Genomic DNA, 19,558 nt, shown 5'->3' with positions numbered 1-19,558 from the left:
CTATGTAAATAGTTCCATCCTGCAGCCAAAATAATACTGTTTCGAAAAACCGCGTGACAGTTGTTTTGTCCTTCATTCCTTCACCAGGACAATTCTGAGGTCAACTGATTGTGCACTGCAAGTCCCAATGCACTGTCCAGAACAGATATTTTAAGCCTCCATGCCAGTGCCTGTAAAAAGACCGTAGGTGATTTTGGACATGATATCATACATGGAACGCCGACTACACTTTATTGTTTTTCAGGCCGAGGCTGAATATTCTTATTTTTCTGCCAATTTTAGGCTGAAAATATCCCTGTGAATATTTTAGGATTATAGCGTAAGACATTTCTGTTTACGAATGTATTTGGGGTCTGGATGATGTTAAGGTAATTTGGCAGCCCGCCTGCAGGCAATAATTAAAGCCTTCGTGATATGACGCACATAACATATTGCAGAAATGTAACTTTATTAGCATCGAACATACGGCTAGTGCTGTTTTTGTTGATTTTTGGCCAGTTTTGCCGTTTAGAGAAAGGAGGAACTTTATACGGCTTAGTTAAAAAATATCATTAGCTATCATTGTGTTGTATTCACAAATTTTCAGCACAAAAAATTAAATTCTTTTCAAAATCTAAGCCTCCGGTTTATTCTTAAAATACTCTTAAAATTTCGCAAATTTCAACCTCGATATTCTTATAAAACATATTATAATTAAAAGAAAGAGTGCATCGCAATTGCGGCCACGGCGAGGAGAAAAAGTGGATTATAAAACGTGGTCTATTTTGTGTACAAATTGTTTAATTAAGCATGCGCAACCACGGAGGATCGATGATCCTGCTGGTAGAGTGATCTAATAGGCTTGTCATAGAAACTATGGTCGTGTTCTATTGGGATCAACCGTGTCAACGTATACTACCGTAACCGGTTTGGATTGATAAGGTTAACGTTTCTTAATAGAACACTTTTCCAACCGTTTTCGGTTGCGACGCAAAATTCCTAGGAATAATCCTTACGCGAGCAACAATCTCGCGACATAGTCACACAAATGGCTTTTCAACCGTTTCAACCTGGTTTGAGGCCGGTTGAAAAAGTTGATCAACCAAACCAACCGGAAACGGTTTCTCCCCAATAGAACACGAAGAAACTCGTATTTTATAAATTGTGAGTACAAATAAATGGTTGTTGTTGTTGTTGTTGTTGTTGTCGACCAACCCAACCAGCCAGAAACGGTTGATCCCAATAGAACACGACCTATAGTACACCTTTAAAAAATCATCCTACGTGGGATCGGTCTCTGCTTTTATATTCTCTATTTTGTCTGCATTTTTTATGAATGTAAACCGGTAAAAGTAGCTTCACCAGGCCAGAGTGCAAAGGAATAAGAGGACGAGGAATTAAAACAAATAATTTCACAGACGTTTCAGGAGTACTGTTTAGAAATTTTGCCTGTTAAAACTGGCTAGTGCTAGAAGAAAAGTGTATTTGTAAAGGAAACCTAATTTCTCAGTTGTGTAAGCTTTGTTTTCCACGTTCAGTACCCTGAACGTGTGAAATAGAGTTTACTCAACTGAGTATCGCATTCTTTTCAAAGTCTGCCAATCGAATTTAGACCCATAACTTCAAGATTTCTATTTAGCATAAGCTTAAGTGAACATTTTTACTAATTTTGTACGCCTTGTTTTTACCCAGTTTCACCTTTTTTTTAATCTTATTTTCACTATAGTTTCTTTTACAGAACCCCTCTGATAACAGTGTTGAATACACTGATGGGTCATCCTGTTTATATATCTTGTTATATTTTTTCGAGGGCGTTGGGGGGCTGGGCGATTTCAGTAAACTGAAAACTCCTGCAGAACAAAAACTGGTGGAAAAAAAAAATCGTGCGAGGGGAGGCATGGGGAAAAATCGAGCAAGTGCTATTTACTATCCAGGTCCTGTTAAAAGGAATTCTTTCACAGGTTGTTGCCCACCCAAAAAATCCTACAGAACCTAAAGGTGAGAAAAAAATTACCTTATTACATGAAATTTTCGCGACACGTTAATTTCGCGATTTTGAGGTTCGCATATTTCGCGACACCTTAATTTCGCGATTTTGCGAAAATTTTGCATTTTGACTCACTTTAATTTCGCGTTTTTGAGTGAGACACACTATATTTCTTTGTCAATGTTATTTAAGATGTCCCTGAATTTGATCAAACAACTTTATCAACAACGTCCAAATAAACAGAAACGCAACTGGTTATGTAAACAGTAACAAGAAAGATGTTCTCACAGTGTCTACAAGGCAATTGAAAGGTTTAAGCAACTAGTGGAACAGCACTACAAGGAGCCAGTAAATGGACAGTTTGAGGATTGTACAAAAGAAGCGCTACCTGGAGTGGAGACGGAAAGCAGTAGTGATGAAGAGGACCAGAACATTACCACAGAATAGTTCAAAATGATTGTTATAAACGTGTGTAATGGTAATAAAGTCGCTTTTTTAATTATTGACGTAATGTGAGTCACTTAATTTTCGCATCATGTTAATTTCGCGACATTTAATTTTCGCGTCACTTAAATTTCGCGATTTTTTTTTAAATCACGAAATTCGCGAAATTAACGTGTCGCGAAAATTTCATGTAATAAGGTATGCCCCCAAAATTCCCCAAGCCCCACCCCTCAAAAAATAATGGTCCGTCCCCTACAAGTTTCCATATATAGCGGTTCGTGCTTGCATATTTTCTGTGCAGCGGCGTGACCTGGTTCGGTCCCTACAGGAAAACGTCTGGCACTAAGTCAAGGTACTAGTCCACGGCAAAACTAACAGGGCCAGTCGTAATTGGCGTCATTGTTCAGATACGGAATTTTGTAATTTTCGCGTCGAGTTTGAAAGGAAACGGTTCCAAATCTGCTCCAAGACACGCATTCAAAAGATACGTGTGTAAATTTGATGTAGCAGTATTAAAACACTGATGATAAAACCCCTAATCACGACCAAAACATCTAATTAGATATCTATTATCCAACTGCTGTAGTCAATAAATTTATCAGGAGTGAAAGAGGGAGAGTGTGACAGTTTTGCGTGCGCGCGCCGACCTGTCCGGCAAACAGGTTTTCTACTGTACAAAAAAACTGTACAAAAAAACTGTACAATATCGCTCTATATTATTTTTACCAAGTACCGGTATTTGAGAATACACTTTTGGTAAATTTATGCTAATGATTTATGCCAAGAGAAAATATTTCCTCTTGTTTATGCTAATCATGAAAAAACATTGTAAAGAGCACGGTAAGGGTGACAAAGCATTTAGAGAGTGAGGGGGTCTGGGTTTTAATGACATAACAACTGCATGGAAACAAAGATGGCGTCTGGTTACGTACGAAGAGTGCGAAGTAGTCTCCATGTTTATAGCCAAGAAAAATGGATATGCATGGTGGTCGTGTGAAGATATAGAGTCATCACTTAAAACAAAGGATTTTGTACTCGTGAAGATACATTTCATGTAACGGGATCGTGGAATGTCGTGTAAAATAGTTTAAGGAGGAGAGGCACTTGCGCTCTATAAATTTGGCCAAGGATTAATTAATGTTATTGCTGAAGGCATTAACAGTGAAAAGGAGAGTTTGTAGACAGGTAAACGACAGGTGAATTGGAGAATTCGACTTAATAGTTATTATATATGCAGTTAAGCTCAATGAAAGAATTGTGAATTAAGCTTAATAGCAGTTCATTTGAGTGTTTTGGTCTTAATTAGAGAAACTTGTGAAAGTATCCTGACTTTAAATGCATAACATCTACACCAACTTGTCACCTAAGGTTTTAAATGCATCTTGACATCTCAACCAATTGCACATAGAACAAATTAGAAGAAATTGTAACAAATTGTAAGTGTGTTGTTTTTTTTATATATCCATGAGGAGCATGTCAAAGAATTCTGAAGATGGATGGACAAAAGTTTTTGACAAGAGGTTAGAACTAATAAATCAATTATAACTTATAGATTACTAATGTAATGTAATATAACTCAAACTTTGAAACTACCCAGAGTGGAGGTGCAAAGAATTTGTTTGGGTACAAATTTGAAGGTTTTTTTAGGGGGGAGGCAGTAGGGTGGGGGAGGGGGGGTCATATAACTTTCACGGCAGATTAACCTGTGTTAGTGGGCTTTAAAAAGGTTGGTATTGTTATGGGGAATATTTTCCATTTCATTTTCGCCTCTAAAACATTTTTTCTCTGATTATCCTGTCTGGTACCCCTTGTTAGCGGATTGATGGCCTTGTAGTTATTGTGACTCTGGGTCAAGAGGGCAAAGGCCATAGCCCTGATCAGGGTCACTATGTTGTATTCTTGTGTAAATAACTTAGTTTTACTCTCTCCCAGTACCCCTCTTCTCCACCAGTTATATAGAAGTACAAACCACTAATGTGCAGTGGACTAGTCCTAACCACCCTCACCCCCCCCCCCCCCCTTCCTTAACCACCTCTCCTGGCAGACTGTATCAATGGAAAATTTTGGGGAAGATGAACCCTCTAATATAAGAAGTATTTATAAATTTTTTTGGTACTATACATTCATAAAATTTCTGAGGCAAAACAGGAAATTACATTTTTTTGTAACAATTTTGTTGAAAATTTACTTTACCTCACTTATTTGCTATTTGTCAATATTAAATTTTGGATATAAACTATATCAAATGAGATTGGAAAACTTTTAACAACAGAGTGTTTTTAGGAAGAAATGCATGGATTTGGAACTGTCACCAAACGCTTTCCTGAGTTTATGATATATACCTATATTTTTTATACTCCCAACAAAACTGACAAAAACAGGGAATTTTTGAATTAACATCAAAATGTTCCACAGTGATCAATTTCCTTGTTCTTAACTTGATGAATTTCTCGGTGTTATGCTCTCACTCAGGGGAGGGAAGGGTATACACCAAAAAATTGGGAAGGGTGTGCCGAGAACAGTGTGTGTGTGTCCTGTTCAATCGCCAGGGTCCAGTACCATCTGTGGCAGGTGGTAGTAGCTTGGTCAATCTCTGATAGTTCACCCTGAGAGATTGTGAGAGTTCCTTCATCTGATATTGACAAGAGCTTTCATTTATCATTTCAGCATGAGGGTGACTGTTTTTTCACAGGCGGGCAAAACTGCTTGAACTAAACTTCTTTATGAGAAAAACTTTTTGCTAGATGGTCAAACCAGGCAGGCAAAATAGGTCCTTAATGAAACTCCTTATTGGCATATTTCCATTGCTAATGTTGTCTAAGCGAGATGCGTGTTAATTTTGGGAAAATGACACCCTGTTCCAGACCAGTGAATCACATTTTTTTATTCCATTCCAGACTTAAATGTCAAAAATGCATACCCTGTCCAGCGGCACACCCCTACACAGCCCATGTAAGAGGGTACCACCCCACCCTGAGTGTTCTCAGTTCTGCTAGTATGTAAACCTTCTACACTATCATTTTCTAATATTTGATTTCATCTTTGTCATTATTTTTCTAGCCTTGCAACACCTGTACCAAAAACAGTAAGTCAAGCATAATTTTGTATAACATTTTCTTTTCACTTTAATACTCCCTTGTTATAACCTGTAAATTGTCTTTCATTGATTTTCAGTTGACCTTAAAACGATCAAACACACTGGAGCTAGAAGATGTTCAAGAAGATGTTACTGAAGATGTTGACATGGGTAAGATCAATATCTTTGTGAAACATCATGTGATCACCCCTTGCCCCCCAAAAGAGAATTTTGATAATAAATTGCCCATCTCAAAGCCATGGGATGGACAGAGGCCTAATAAAGGTGAAAAGCTTTCAAGGACCTTTGTATAGCCTTAAAGATCTACATTAAGATCTTACTGCAGATGTTTGAGGATCTGGATCAAACTCCTCAATGTTCTACATAGATCTTCGAGGATCGTCAAGATTCTCACCAACCTCGTAAAGGACCCTGGAATTCCTACAACAGTCCTGCAAATTCTGCAATGATTTTTCTGAGATCTTGATAAATCGACTTCAAATCTTGGAAGATTGCGATTGGTTTATAGCTTTGCATGTGATTGGCTGAGAAAGTAGCATCTGTGCATTGATTGGCTGGAGCATTCAGCCCGAATTTTTTGAATTGCTTAGTACAGTGGACTGTGTACAGCCATAGAAACGTGACGGAAGAGATGAAGAGCAAATACAGAAAAAATAAAGAGAGAATTGGAGTGGATCATGTGTACTCTCCAATTCTCGGGCGACGTGATTCCCGCTTTGCGCGCGTCTTCTGTTTTCTATCGGTTTTGCCGGGCTCTCTGCAATTGAACATGAATGTCAGCAGATATCAAGACAGAGGAAAGTTACTATAATCATTCAAGCAAGCGGTGAACTGCTTTTTCTTGTTACAGATGCCAGTCGCGTGTTCACACTTCCAACACCTCCAACGACTTCGAGCAACAGAGCCACTTCTCACGTATGTTCTCGCCACGGAAGAGAACGCAGGAAAGTCCTTGAGGAAAAACCGGTTAAGCCGGCTAGATCCATCCAACCCAAACCGTTAAAACCTGTTAGACAAGCCAGTAGAAAACTTGACGCCTCAGACAGTAAAACGTTTTTGCCGACGACTGTAAAAGAAGAGTCTGTCGAACAGGCTGCGAATAAACCTGCAACGTTGGTAAGTATAAAAAGTAAAATAGAATAAATATAGGTCGCCTTAGAATTTTGAGTAAAATTGACAGCTGGAGTTTGAGATAGTTACACTGATCATATGTGAGTGACTGAATTAAAACGTACAAAAAACTTTTGCATCAATATTCCTTGAAATGGCTGAAAATGTAGAATAGAAAGACTAAGAAAGATTTCTTTGAATTTTTCAGTTTAATCTTTGAAGTGTGGAATAAAATTAATTGTCGAGCTGTTTTTATGAGCCAGTCGTGCAGAGATAATCAACTGCTGTGGAAATTCAGTGAAAACACTTGATTTTTTTCAGGAGTCTTGCGCATTGTGACCCATCAGTTATAACAACGATAGAATAAACCAAAGCAATCTCTAAAATTTTCAGTTTCTCAGCGCCACAAAGCCTATCTTGTCACCGAGTGAAATTACAGACTATTTGCCGGCGACGTAGTGCCACGTACCAGATTACACTATACATTTTGTGCGGGGAAATCAGTCGCTGCTGCCGCGTGTTTGAAGTTGTTCAACTCGACCATATTGCTCGACCTCGCGGATGATGCTTCTCAAAGTACAGCCTCACTTTTGCAAGACCATTTTGCGCAGTCCTTCTCAATCTTTCCCAATTTTAACCATCCTTGTTTTATTTTGATTTAGTTTAACCTCCTTAGTGTTTTTCTACGTTATTTTACTGACATTTTGATGTTTGCATCGATTTGATGGCAATTTTGTCCCGAAACATCACAAGATACATGTTTTCTACGACAGAATATTTTGTTGTTGCAGCCTGCAGCAAAAGTAACAAGCCCTCCACAGGAAGCAGTTAAGCAGCAATCACCAGGTAGTTAACACGATTATATTTGCTCCTTAATGTCACAAACTCAGATAACAATGATATTTCACTTGAAGTTAGAGGGAAATAATTTACATATTTAACGAAGTGCCAAGAAGGTACGATTTTGAAAGAATTTTGGAGCCTTTTCTTTTTCGGAATGAACACATTTTTATGGTATGGAGCGGGTGAGTGGCTCCTCGTTTTTAATTTAGTTAGAAATTTTTTGGTATAAAACGCCTGCTGTCTACATTCGGTGATTTCATTCTTTTTAACGAGATAATGTGCTAAAAAAGATCATGTAAACTATATGTTGTCTACCCGTTTTATTATAGAAAGACATTTATTTAGAAACGAGTGATCCTACAACTTTAAGATCAATAGCGTTATGACCTTTTTTCCATGCTAACCGTTACACAGGGAGCCCTCACATCCGTTTAGAACATGAATAAAAGATGAACCTACCTTTATCGCGCGTGTTTTGTGTTTTGTGGCGGCCATTTTGAATTTTTAATACGCGCGCGGTGTGCTAGTGCGAGGTCTGGAACCGAAATTACGGAAAATCGCTCGGAGCCTGCTCGGAGCTCTAAGAAAATGACAAGCTTGTCACTTTATTATCCTCGGTGAGCGATCGGCTACCCCCGAGAATTTGCGAATTTTCCCGCCCGTCCCAGACTTCCGTAATTTCGGCTCCAGACCTCGCACTAGCACACCGCGCGCGTATTAAAAATTCAAAATGGCCGCCACAAAACACAAAACACGCGCGATAAAGGTAGGTTCATCTTTTATTCATGTTCTAAACGGATGTGAGGGCTCCCTGTGCCGTTACTCGTGTTATAGTCTTCGGTTTGAACGAGGCCGCAAATCGTTGCTTCGCTTTGATAGATAGCTACAATCATGGACGAAAGTCTTGGGACAAATTTGTACTTTTGGCGCTTTTGCGCACACGCCAGGCGCGAATACAACTTCACCTGCCTAACCTCGCCCCCCACCCCCCCATACAATGTTAAAAACTACTACCTGCAATTTCATCTGATTTTAAACATTGTGCTGGGTAGCGAGAGGGGACAACAACGCGTTTTTAAAGGATATAGCAGCGGTTTTTTCAAACTCACTGGCAATAACCATCGCCCGTAGCTCAGCGATTTAGACTGTAAAAAATGTGTCCCTTCTTACAAACAAACAAAAACCATCTAGTATGAAACAAGTGGGAAGCGACATGTGTCGATATTCAGAAGTGATACTCGAGCTCTTCGCGAGCTTCTCGAGAGAAAGGCATTGTTCACGAGTGAGGCCGCGTCCACACTACGCCGGCGAAATTTGAAAACGCAGCTTTATTTCTACGGTTAGGTCTACCGTCCACGCTAACCCGTCACGAAAACGGAGCTTTTCGAAAACGCTCTTTAAAGCGGAGGAATTTGAAATCGATGGCTTTTCGCTTTATTGTGGACTGAAAACATTTGAAAAACGGAGCTTTTCGAAAACGATGGCATCACGCTAATCATATGATTTCCATGACCGGCCGAGTTTTCCTCAAATACAAATCCAAAATGACCAGTGATTGTTGCGTTTTCCAATTCCTCCGGAGTAATGTGGACAAGGCCTGAACTTCTGGAGGGAAAATTGGCGCTGTTTGAAGCCTTTTTAGCCAGCGTACGTGTAAACTCACGAAAAAAATAGATTATTTGCAGTCTACATTTCATTTGTCGTTTTCGTTGCGCTTTTTTTGGTTAAAAGACTTAAGGTCCGGTCACTTGAAATGCACGTAACATTTCAACACATGTATTGCAAAACTGTTGCGCAAGACATGTTGCGCACGTTTGGCCGCCTTGTTGCACCATCCAACATCTTGTAACATGTTGTAACAGGGTGGCCAAACATGTACAACATGTAGTTCGCTACAATTTTGTAGTTGTGTTAAAATGTTGCGTACGTTTGACCAGGTTTTAGCAAATAATCAACCAAACTGAAGTCGCGATTTCTTCTCTCTGAACAACCATTTTCTCCCAACTTCTCATTAAGGAATTTATAGAGAACATTTGAGAGAATTTTCATTTGGACATCAAGGCTTCTTTTCACATTTCTTTTTAAAATGACTTTTTTTTACCTCTGCAGACATTGGTCCGTTGCTGTCTCAGGCAACTCCAACTCCCTCGAAAAGGCAAAGTTCTTCCAGTCACAGGAAATCTTTGGAAAGAGAACAGGCTGTAGAAACGGTTAAACCGGCTGTGCCGGGTGGAGAACCAATCACATTGGACGTGGCCAGGGTAACAAAAAAAAAAAAAAAAAATTATAAAATAAAACAAACCTGTACAGAGTCCTTATAGTGTTAGCAATGTAACAAAAAAATTTGAAATAATGTAATTTTTTCTTTGTCCCTCGCTCGTGTCATATTGATCTGTTCATTTTTCACATTTCATTACCGAGCTTAAAATTCATCATCTTTGTTCACTTATCACACTCACGATGACATCGACAGTGTTGATCCTAGCAGTATGCAGGAGGCCTGTCACACATGACCTTGTTCTCCATGAGTTCTCGTAGCTCGGTCATGGGTTCGATTCCTGTCGGGGACTCATATTTTTCTTTGTCCCACGCTCGTGTCATGTTGATCAGTTCACTTTTCACAATGTAATTTTTATTGACCCGCGAAACATGTAAGAGCTCGTAGGATCTCGTTATAAAGTGATCGTGCATCGAGACTGGAGTGTTAGTTTCTGTTGAGGGAGGAAAATGGGAGAACCCGGAAGAAACCCTCGGAACAAGGACGAGAGCCAACAACAAACTCAACCCACATATGACACTTAGGACTGGGTCGGGGAGAGAACCCGAGCGACACTGGTGAAAGGCGAGCGTTCTCATCATTGGGCCAACGCTAATGCCCGTGATTGCAGCAATAGGAAATTCTAGGTTGTCTGTGCCTGCCGTGCGCAATATTGAAAAAAGAAAAAGGGTTGCAAACTTGCTTACCAGGTCACACGAATGAAAGGGTTGGAAATGTCTCTCTGTAGGAAAAATCTCGCTTTTGCTCTAAATTCTTCCAAGAAGAATACAAAATGTGGCAAAAATAGTCTTAGTTAGAGAAAGCCTGCTTACAGTCGAGTTGCTTTCCTTTCCAACGCAGGATGAAACGTTTGTACGCAGCCTAGGATATATTTTTGCTGGACTGTATCGTAATCTCTTTGGCACGATCTCGCGAAAGGGTGCAGTTCTGAGAAGTTATACTTCGTTAATGTCAGTGCGAAGGAAACCCTGGGTACTAGCATGGTTACGCATGTCATATCGGCAGGACGACATAATATGACGGCTTGTTGCTTAGCAACTTCTCTGCCGAATATTGCGGGCTCGAGTTATTCTCAAAGAGGGGATCTGACTTTATTGCTTTTTTTTTCAGGCTCTCCGAGTTCTGTTATTTGGTACGCCATACACTTCCTTCAATTCGGACTGGAGAAAGCAGCACATCAACTTTTTCTCGAGCATGTCTTACGCTCTGAGCTTTTACAAGGTAATCTGTGACCACTCTTTGTTTCGCTTTGTGGACAAACCACGACTGTCATGCGCTTAACTGTGTCTAATCATTTATTCGCTAACTTAATTATTTATGTAATGATGTGTTGAATTACTGTTTGGTCTTTGTTGTTTTCCAGTAGGCTACTTCCGAGTTGCCTTTTACCTCTGTTTCAAAGCGAGTCATCGGCGAAACCATTCCTATGGAAATGTGTTCCGCCAACAGGTTCATTTTCATGCAAATCAAACTCATTTTCATGTGGAAGGTTTTGCAGTAAGACTTGTTTTGTTAAACACAGAATATTGTCTTGTATACCGAAACGGAGTCCGGTATCGACCAGTTTTCGCTGTCACAGGGTTTCCACGCCATCGCGGCGCCTTTGTCAAATGAATGTATTTGTCACGTGACTTGTGTGGCCAAAGTCACGTGACAAAATGTTTCTGTACAAGGCTGGAAGTTCGAACCCGTTGAGCAGCCTTGTACCAGGCTTTGTGCGGAGACATTTTGGCTCGTGACTTTGGCCACACAAGCTCACGTGACAAATAGATCTTGACAAAGACGCCGCAATGACGTCGAAAGCTTGGTGTGGGTTTTTTTCACACTGAGGGTTTTGTTAATCATCACGCTTATTTTAGTCAGGTTATGCTTAAATTTTATAAGACAAGTAGTAAGTCCCCGTATATAATAGTTATGCTGTGTTATGCCCTGTTATTGGTGTGAAATAACACTGTTTTTTGATCCGTTATTTTCTGTAGCTGGGTCCTGGAGGTGTCATGGCGTGTTTGCAGGGATTCCTCTTACGGTACTTGTTGTATGAACAGTCATCTATAGAACAAGTTAAAAGGTAAGTGTTCGAAAGGTTGATCAACATGCCTTCCTCCATTCAGTCACGTGGGTCATTACGGACGTTTTTAAGAACAGTTGCAGGATCGCGCGCTTGCTCTGATTGGCTTGGAAACCCTATCAGTCTGGAATATAAAACACGGAAAAGTATGCTTTATTATTTATTATAATATAGATAGGACCCTGCGCGCGCTCTGATTGGTCAGAAACCCATGTCTTATTACAGTACAAAACATAGTAAAAACGTGTTTTATTGTTTTTCGCCACATTACCTCTATATCATAAAGCAAACGAAGAAACCTAGGGCGTGTATTACACTGTGATAAAACACTCCGGACATTTGAGAACACTCGAGAAATGTAGAAACACTCGCCTGCGGCTCGTGTTTTCTACATTTCCCTTGTGTTCTCAAATGCCGGTCGTGTTTTATCACAATGTAATACACGGCTTAGGCTTCTTTATTTGTTAATTATCTACACAAAAAGATATTATGTAGGTAAAGCCATGTATCATACTGTCAGAAAACAGGTCGTTAGAGAACTTAGACATGAAGGAAACCATTCGCATGCGACTCACTGCAGGCATTGATAGGGCATTGCAGCCGGACCCAGAGGGCATGGATTAAAATGCTATTGATTTTTTTACTTTCAACTCTTTTGGCAACTGTCAATGAACAATCTTGTAAACTCGCGTTTTCAACTTTGCCTGGGATTCTTTCAAAATTTTGCAGAAATTATCTCGGTGAAATATTTTAACCTCCATGAGGTTGCTTTTGATTATTTAGTTTAAGTTCCATAAATCGAGAAACTTTCACGGAGAAAAGTCAGTACAGATAGACTTAACTTGGTCTGATTGTTTGAACTTGAACCGCTTAGAGCGTATTATCTGGGATCATAAATAAGCTCAGTTCAATCGCTGTTTGAGATAAGTCAGAGTACTCCGAAAAGCTTATAATTTCAATAGCTGTTTCAGTTCACTTAAACTCTATGAGCTTTGAATGTGAGTAAATGCCCGAAATGAGCCTGTTACCTTGATTTGTTCCTCTGTTTTTCATAGCATGTTAACACCCATGTCTTCAGACCGTCAGAGGGCACTGATTACTGCCATGGCAAAGATGTTATGGCAAGCTGGAGGATACAAACATGCCACGGTCGCACTGTGAGTCTGATACTTGTATCCTTTCCCCTTCAGGGGTAGAGAGTTGCTCACATTATTGTACTGAGGGAGAGACTGGTGGTATAAGTGTGGGTTGGAAATCGTGTTTTGGTGCCGTTGAGCGTATTCCTCACCAACATCGTCTACAGGGTCTCTCATCTTCCCACCCTTCCCTCTCCTCTCAAGGTGAGAGACCCTGGGAACGACGTTGATACCTCACTTGACAAAATTTCGCAGTTGGTTATTATGCCGAAGTTTCGCAGAAGTTACAGAAGAAGTAATTATAAACGCAAAAGGGTGGCTAAAATTGGGAAAGACTAAGATGGATTACGACTAGCCTTCTACGCAGACGTTCTTATGGATCGCATTCCCCCCTGGAAAGATCACGTGACGGGCTCCAAGAGCGTCGGCCTAGGAGGCTAGATTTGAACTTGAAAAATTTAGGTTTAATTTTTCAAGATTCCTACTCGTGACGTTACCCCTTTCATTTCTATTTACAGACCGTGTGGTGAATGTAACTGGATAACAATGGAGGACTACAGAGAGGATCAGCTTACGGAAAAGGTATATTCGTACAGTTGAATTTCTTTAAAATAAAATTTTCCTGCTCAGTCTCGCGGAATAGATAGTGTTCTGTTCGAGTACTTTTCTCTTTTTTTCAACTTTATTCCCAAACGCAGACATTTGTGCATCGCACTAGAACAATAGTGCAGGAGTTTAGCCTCACTCTTTCTTCTCCGATTGGATAAACGGTTAAACGGGGGAGGGGAGGGTGAGGGGGACTTCTTCTTCCTCGCGTTTTTTCCCCCCCCTACCCCTTCCCCGTTTTACGTCTGCGACGCAGATTACGCTACCCTCCTAGTTTCCGAATCCACGACGGCGGACACCCAATCGAAATGCGCTCTCTCCGGCGCTTAAAAAATTCACCTTCATTGTATGCAAGGGTAACCATCGATGGACTTCTGTAGGATCCCATGCAGGAGAGCTGTAACCATGCAACAGAAAAAGCGCCGACAGTGATTAGTTATAAGCTACACCGATTTGTAGAATTCGAGAAGCCAAAATGCCTACCAACTTAGCTATGAAGCCATTAGAGGCAGGTTGTTTCGAACATAGAGTCACAGGGCTTATTAGAATTAAGAAACGCTGTGTTACATTGGATAATGGACGTGTTTTTTCTTCATAGCTTCATCTGTTTAGATTGACAAATTTTGCCGATCTTGAACGATTCCTCAAGAAGCAGTTATCTTTTGTAAGTACATGATGTTGCAAGATGTCTATCTTGTCATTTTGGCCCAAGTTGTGCGAAGGCCAGGTAACGCTTTACACTGGATTAGTGTTAAATCCGCCCTGGTTCTTAATGGTATGGATCTACTGGTTCTGTATTTGTCTTTCTCTATGGGGTCCAGACCTTTATAATAATCCTCTTGCTATCTATTTTTTTTATTTTTATAAACACCAAGGATTTATGTTACCCTTCGTGAATAAGAGTCCCACTCAAATTCCACCTTTTCACCTTATACTGACCGAGAATGCTTGGTTATTAGCCTTTTATTCCCAGGAGATCATCATCCCATTTCTCCTTACAACGTTATGACCTTGTCAAGCCGATAGGTAGTGAGAATAAAGAACCGTTAACTTGGGATATTGTCCTGAAGTGTTTGGGCCTAGCACCATAATATTTAAGTCAAATGTCTGCAGTCCTACATTTCAAACTTAACCATTCTCCGTTGATTTAATTTTTTTTTTCTCGGTGATTTTCTTTTGTAGTTCGAAAGCACAAACGGAAATGGTTGCATCCTGCTATTATATTCTGTAATCTTGTCAAGAACAATTGAAAGGTATGTCTGATTTTTTCGTTACAAACGTTTCTATTTTTTGTAAAGTGCGTCGAGTCTACACGCACAAACGTCTACGTTTACGCGAAAATTTTACGCTGTGTCGATCCCTTTAACGTAGCCGTTCTTTTTTTGCAACCATTACACGTAACAGCGTTTTCTAGCGACAGTTAAAGCCAAAGTCAAAGTATTCAGACCAAATTGATCACTACTCTGAAGCGCCTACTGCCATAAGAACAGTGAAACACAGACTCTCCTCCACAAACAGCCACCTCGAGCTCTCTGTTACAGCCACCTGAATACAACGGCCAGGATTTTCTTTCCGACCGTGCGCCAATACATTCATCTTCCCGCCTATCATTGAAAGGTCCCTACTACAGTGAATTCTGCTCTAGGATGGCCGTTATTGAGAGGTTCAACTCAGTACCGATCAGAAGCCGAAGCGGACAGACAGCGCGGACAACCATGTGACCGTTGTTAAAATGTAAACGAACGTGTAACCGGTGCCGAGCGCGGGAAAAACATGTAGCATGTGCCAAGCACGTGTGAGCATGTAGCCGGTACCAAATACGGGAAGACATGTGACCAGTGCTAAACTCGAACCGCCGGAAAACATAAAACATGCACCGCGGCCAAGCGCGGGAAAACACGCCACCGATTGCAAGCCGGCGGGAAAAGTCGTGCGAGTCAAATGACGATTGATTTTGGTCTTGCATTTGATTGGCTGAGTAAACGTTCCATCTGATTTGTTACGGCGGTCCTTTGCACGATTTTATTGACCAGTCACGGAGTTCAGCAACCGTAAAACACACGTAGACGTAGCATGTCTATAGAAACCGCCATATCACATAGATTTCAGACCTTTTTTGCACTCTGTATTCATGCTTTAAATGTTTCTGGTTATTTTTGTGTATTTCCAGTGTAATCGAGGACCTTGGAGATCCGAACTCGACTCTGATGGGCCCCCACGACTCGTGCACCCAGGTAGGAAACTTTGCCTCAGTCAGTTGCTGGAGCTTCTTCTTGCAAAATGTCTCCTATGATATTCTGATTGTGTACAAACACTTCGAGAGCTTTTTGTTGCTTAGCAACACGTTTCCTGAACATCGTGGGCTCAGTAGAAAGAGGCGACCGTTTCAGATGATAGACTGCAGTAAATATGAAGTAAACTTTTAAATTTGCAATGAATATCACATAAATAAATAATTTCTTACTCTTCTCTGCACAGGCCATGATTAACTTGATGCTTACCGGCAGAGCTGCTGCTAACGTATTCAATGGCGACATAGAGTGCAACAAAAGTGGACGAAAGCTGGTAAATGACGAACTGCATTCTGTGTTCTGTTTTGTCTTAGTTGCAGTTTTTTATTTGATTTTTGTCTGACAGATCTGTAATGATAAAGTTTGACACGCATTACACACTCCGATAAAAGAGAAAAAAAAAACATTTTCGTTCGAGCTAACTTGATGATTAGCGAGTCAGATTCAGATTCGAGAGATCTGGATTCGAGCCTTTGCCAAGATCACCGGCTATGTTGTGTTCTTGAGCAATACATTAGCTCTCACGGGCGCCTCTCCACGCAGGAGTATAACTGGGGACTGGCAAATTGTTAAGGACACCTGGTACCTGAATGGGGTAGACTGAATATTATGGAGCACTTGTTATTGTACATTCCATCATTGCTTAACCTTTTTTTTGGAATTTTGATAATCTTTCCCCAGCTCTCCCCTGTTTGATATAGGGTTGTGTACTCTCCCCACCCTCACCATATAGCTTTTGTAACGTTTCTCTCGTCCGCAGGCCCACCCTCTGCATGGCATTAAAGATCGAAGTGAGATCGGATTCTTATCTCTTGAAGAGCATTTCGATCCTAAATCGTTTCAGGTAATGTTAAAATGGGATAGCACGAAAATGACATCCATCTTTGAGCTAAGTAAATACTTGGAGACTGTTTGAGGATAAGTAACATGACGTAACATGTCCCCTCTGTGTTATTTGCTGACCAGGTTGGCAGCATGCTCAAGACTCCTAAGTTTCCAGTCTGGGTTGTGAAAACGGGTGAACGATATGGCGTGCTGTTCTCACTCAACAAGGACCTCGTCAATGATTGGTCAGTTAACTTTTTTATCTATTAGACTACTTGAGCCCCCTTAACGTTTCTTCTAAATCTTACATTTTTCACATACACGTGATAAGCAATGAAATAATACACATTCGGATTAAACACGAACCACATTTACACCAATTCCGTTCCTACTTTGAACCAGTGTCCATAAATCTCCGTTGATAAATTTTCCTTCACTTTCTTCCCTCTCCAGTACTTACTATCCCCTCGCTCTCCTTTGCTCTCCTTACCACCTGTGTGATGCGAGTCATTTGTGTGCTACAAGGGAAGTAGGATCTCTCTAGCATATGACTTTTTTGTTGTTGTTGTTGCTGTTTCAGTTTTCTCACATTAACGCAGTGTCTCTATTTTCTTTCTCAGGAAGCTGGAGCGAAGATTTGATTTACTGTTTTGCACTGGATCGGCAAATCGAAACAGTGGTACTTCAAACGAGTGTGTGTTGACCATAGGTAGAAAACCTTTTCTTTTCTATTTCTTTGTAACATTTTGGGCCACGTTGTCCCGTCGGGCGGCGATCAATGACTTTACATGCTTCTTACACAAAGCATGCTGGCGAAAAAACCTGAGAACAAGTGCTGTTGGCAAGACCTGGTTTTCACTGCGACCTATGTCCAAGTACAAGCATAACGGTAGTGAGGGCACCATAACACAAGCATAAGCATGTACGCATGTGCAGAATGGATACTGAATTGCCTTATTTTCGGTTCCATATCTCCTCGATAAAGCAAAACAAGATGGCGGACTTATCTTATGCTTGGGCATACAGCAGCGCGTTCTCACTTCACATAAGCTTAAGCACAAGAAGAACAGAACTTTTTGTTCTGCGTATATTTGTGCTTATGCTTGTGTTGTGGGCATCCCCACTACCGTGTTTACTTGCGCGTATGTAAACCAGGTTTAAAGTAAGGCTTAGAGATTAATTTAAACGGCGATTAAGTTGTATCCCTTGCAATTTTCACTTCCCCACGACAGAGCACAACAGCTTTTTCAGAAGACCTGCTTGTTGTTTCGTTAGAAAAGTCCAAGTTGTCAGAGAAAAACTTCGTAGCTCGTTAATTGTAACAAGTGATCATCAGTTTCACCACGCTGTTGTTGTTCCTTTTCTTACAGACACAAGAGATGTGTTTATCCCTGATGACGTATTCGGTGAAGAACCATCTGACTTGGAAAACTGCGTAAGAACCAAGTGAGTAGAGAATATGGTCGTATAAAGACATTTAGTTATTGGTTACACCGCTTTCTTTCCTTTTAGTAAAACGAAACTTTTCTTACAAAAGTGATGAAGATGCGGAGATTTTAAAACATCTCCCCTAGGTAACTATATCAAGTTTTTTGGCGTGGCTCTAATTTATTTTCGATTCATCTGCACCCCTCACCGCTACCAATTGTCAAGCTTTTTTCAAGTTTTTGTAATTTTTTTCCACTGGAGCTGGGAGAAGAATAGTATGTACAGCGCGAATTTGTACTTCTGTAAGTGTTTTGTTAGTTGAACACGCTTTTACTCAAGACAACGATTCACATCACGTTTTCGTAGCCCCAGTGGTTCCGAAAAGTAGTACTAACACCAAGTTCTAATTTGTCATAACGATCACGGCGCAGCAGCCTTTGATCAAATTACTTCAATGCTGCACAGTGTATTAACTAAATACCTCTAGTGCAATCTGTGCACGCACAATGGCCAAGTTAAACGCATCACTTTCTGCACTGCAAAGCAAGTTAGCTGATACGTTTTTGACTGCCGGTTCCTATTACAGATGGCCTGGAGCACTGATTGAATTAAAAGATGGAAACAGCTGACAGGCAGCCATGAAACAAGTATCGTCCGAAGAGGAAGGGAAAATTGAATCAACGTGCACAGTTGCAGCGTCTGTGAAGGATGTTCGTGGTTGCTTAGGAACAGAGATGGTCGTTATGATGACAAGTTGATCGTCACGTGACAGTGTGGGCATTACTCTTGCTTTGTTCCGATTGAAGAAATATCGAAACATTTTGTTTGTTTTAGTCGATCACAAACTAACTCCAGCCCAAAAAAGGCTTCAATTTTCATTGTTTAAAAAACAGAAGGGGCCTCAAATTGCGAGAAAATGTTGTCCAACTAGGAAGAATATTTTTAAAAGAACTTGTATGTAAATTTGTCGAGAAGTAACTGTATGCTGCCAGCTTTGAGTGAAGTTTAAAGTACCTAAAGTGCTGTGCAAATTATTTTTATAATCAGGATTTGTTGGGCCAAGTTTTTGTCATGAAAATGCGTACTATTTTACAAAAAAGAATATAATTTACGTGAAGTTCCTATTTAACTACATATAAGCGAAAGCTGGTCAGTTTTAAAGCAAAGTCGGTGTGTAAATGTTGTTTTCTAAGAAAACAATAGTTGTAACCTGTCGTTTGAGTGTAAAAAGAAAAATATAAATAAAATTGTGAATTTTAATTTAACTGAGGAAGCCAACCCTTTTCAAGAGTATTGTAGAACATTGCTGAACGTAACTGCTGTTTCAGGAAAACCGTACCATGGAATGCCTGGATCGAAAAAGGAGCGAGGGTCCTGGGAAGGAGATAACTTTACTTTCACTCATTCTGTCTCTGGTGACTGGAGACGGGAACCAAACGACAATTTAAATTGTTAATAAATACCAT

At 40.4% G+C, this 19,558-nt stretch overlaps 1 protein-coding gene across 4 annotated transcripts; it reads left to right on the top strand.

Moving 5' to 3' along the window:
- Nucleotides 1-2,771: 2,771 nt before the first annotated feature.
- LOC110068351 (putative ubiquitin carboxyl-terminal hydrolase MINDY-4) lies at nucleotides 2,772-19,357 on the top strand. Of its 4 annotated transcripts, none has more exons than XM_020775727.2 (20): nucleotides 3,119-3,606; nucleotides 3,883-3,930; nucleotides 5,471-5,495; nucleotides 5,585-5,657; nucleotides 6,358-6,623; nucleotides 7,409-7,463; nucleotides 9,570-9,721; nucleotides 10,849-10,959; nucleotides 11,718-11,806; nucleotides 12,862-12,963; nucleotides 13,461-13,524; nucleotides 14,147-14,212; nucleotides 14,731-14,801; nucleotides 15,719-15,782; nucleotides 16,027-16,113; nucleotides 16,600-16,683; nucleotides 16,806-16,909; nucleotides 17,285-17,373; nucleotides 18,035-18,110; nucleotides 18,679-19,357. In XM_020775727.2, exons 1-20 carry the CDS (start codon nucleotides 3,548-3,550, stop codon nucleotides 18,719-18,721), a joined length of 1,728 nt encoding a protein of 575 aa, XP_020631386.2. In that variant the 5' UTR covers nucleotides 3,119-3,547; the 3' UTR covers nucleotides 18,722-19,357. The 4 variants fall into 4 exon arrangements, with proteins under 4 accessions (XP_020631407.2, XP_020631386.2, XP_020631401.2 ...); XM_020775742.2 differs by having other exon boundaries at nucleotides 3,128-3,595; nucleotides 3,880-3,930; XM_020775732.2 differs by having other exon boundaries at nucleotides 3,130-3,595.
- The last annotated feature ends 201 nt before the right edge of the window (nucleotides 19,358-19,558 follow it).

This window comes from Orbicella faveolata, unplaced genomic scaffold (assembly GCF_042242905.1).
Source record: "Orbicella faveolata isolate gen_17 unplaced genomic scaffold, um_ofav_v1 contig_25, whole genome shotgun sequence".
Taxonomy (NCBI): Eukaryota; Metazoa; Cnidaria; class Anthozoa; order Scleractinia; family Merulinidae; genus Orbicella; species Orbicella faveolata.
Note: the sequence above shows the minus strand (reverse complement) of the source record. Positions and strands in the feature narration are given on the sequence as shown.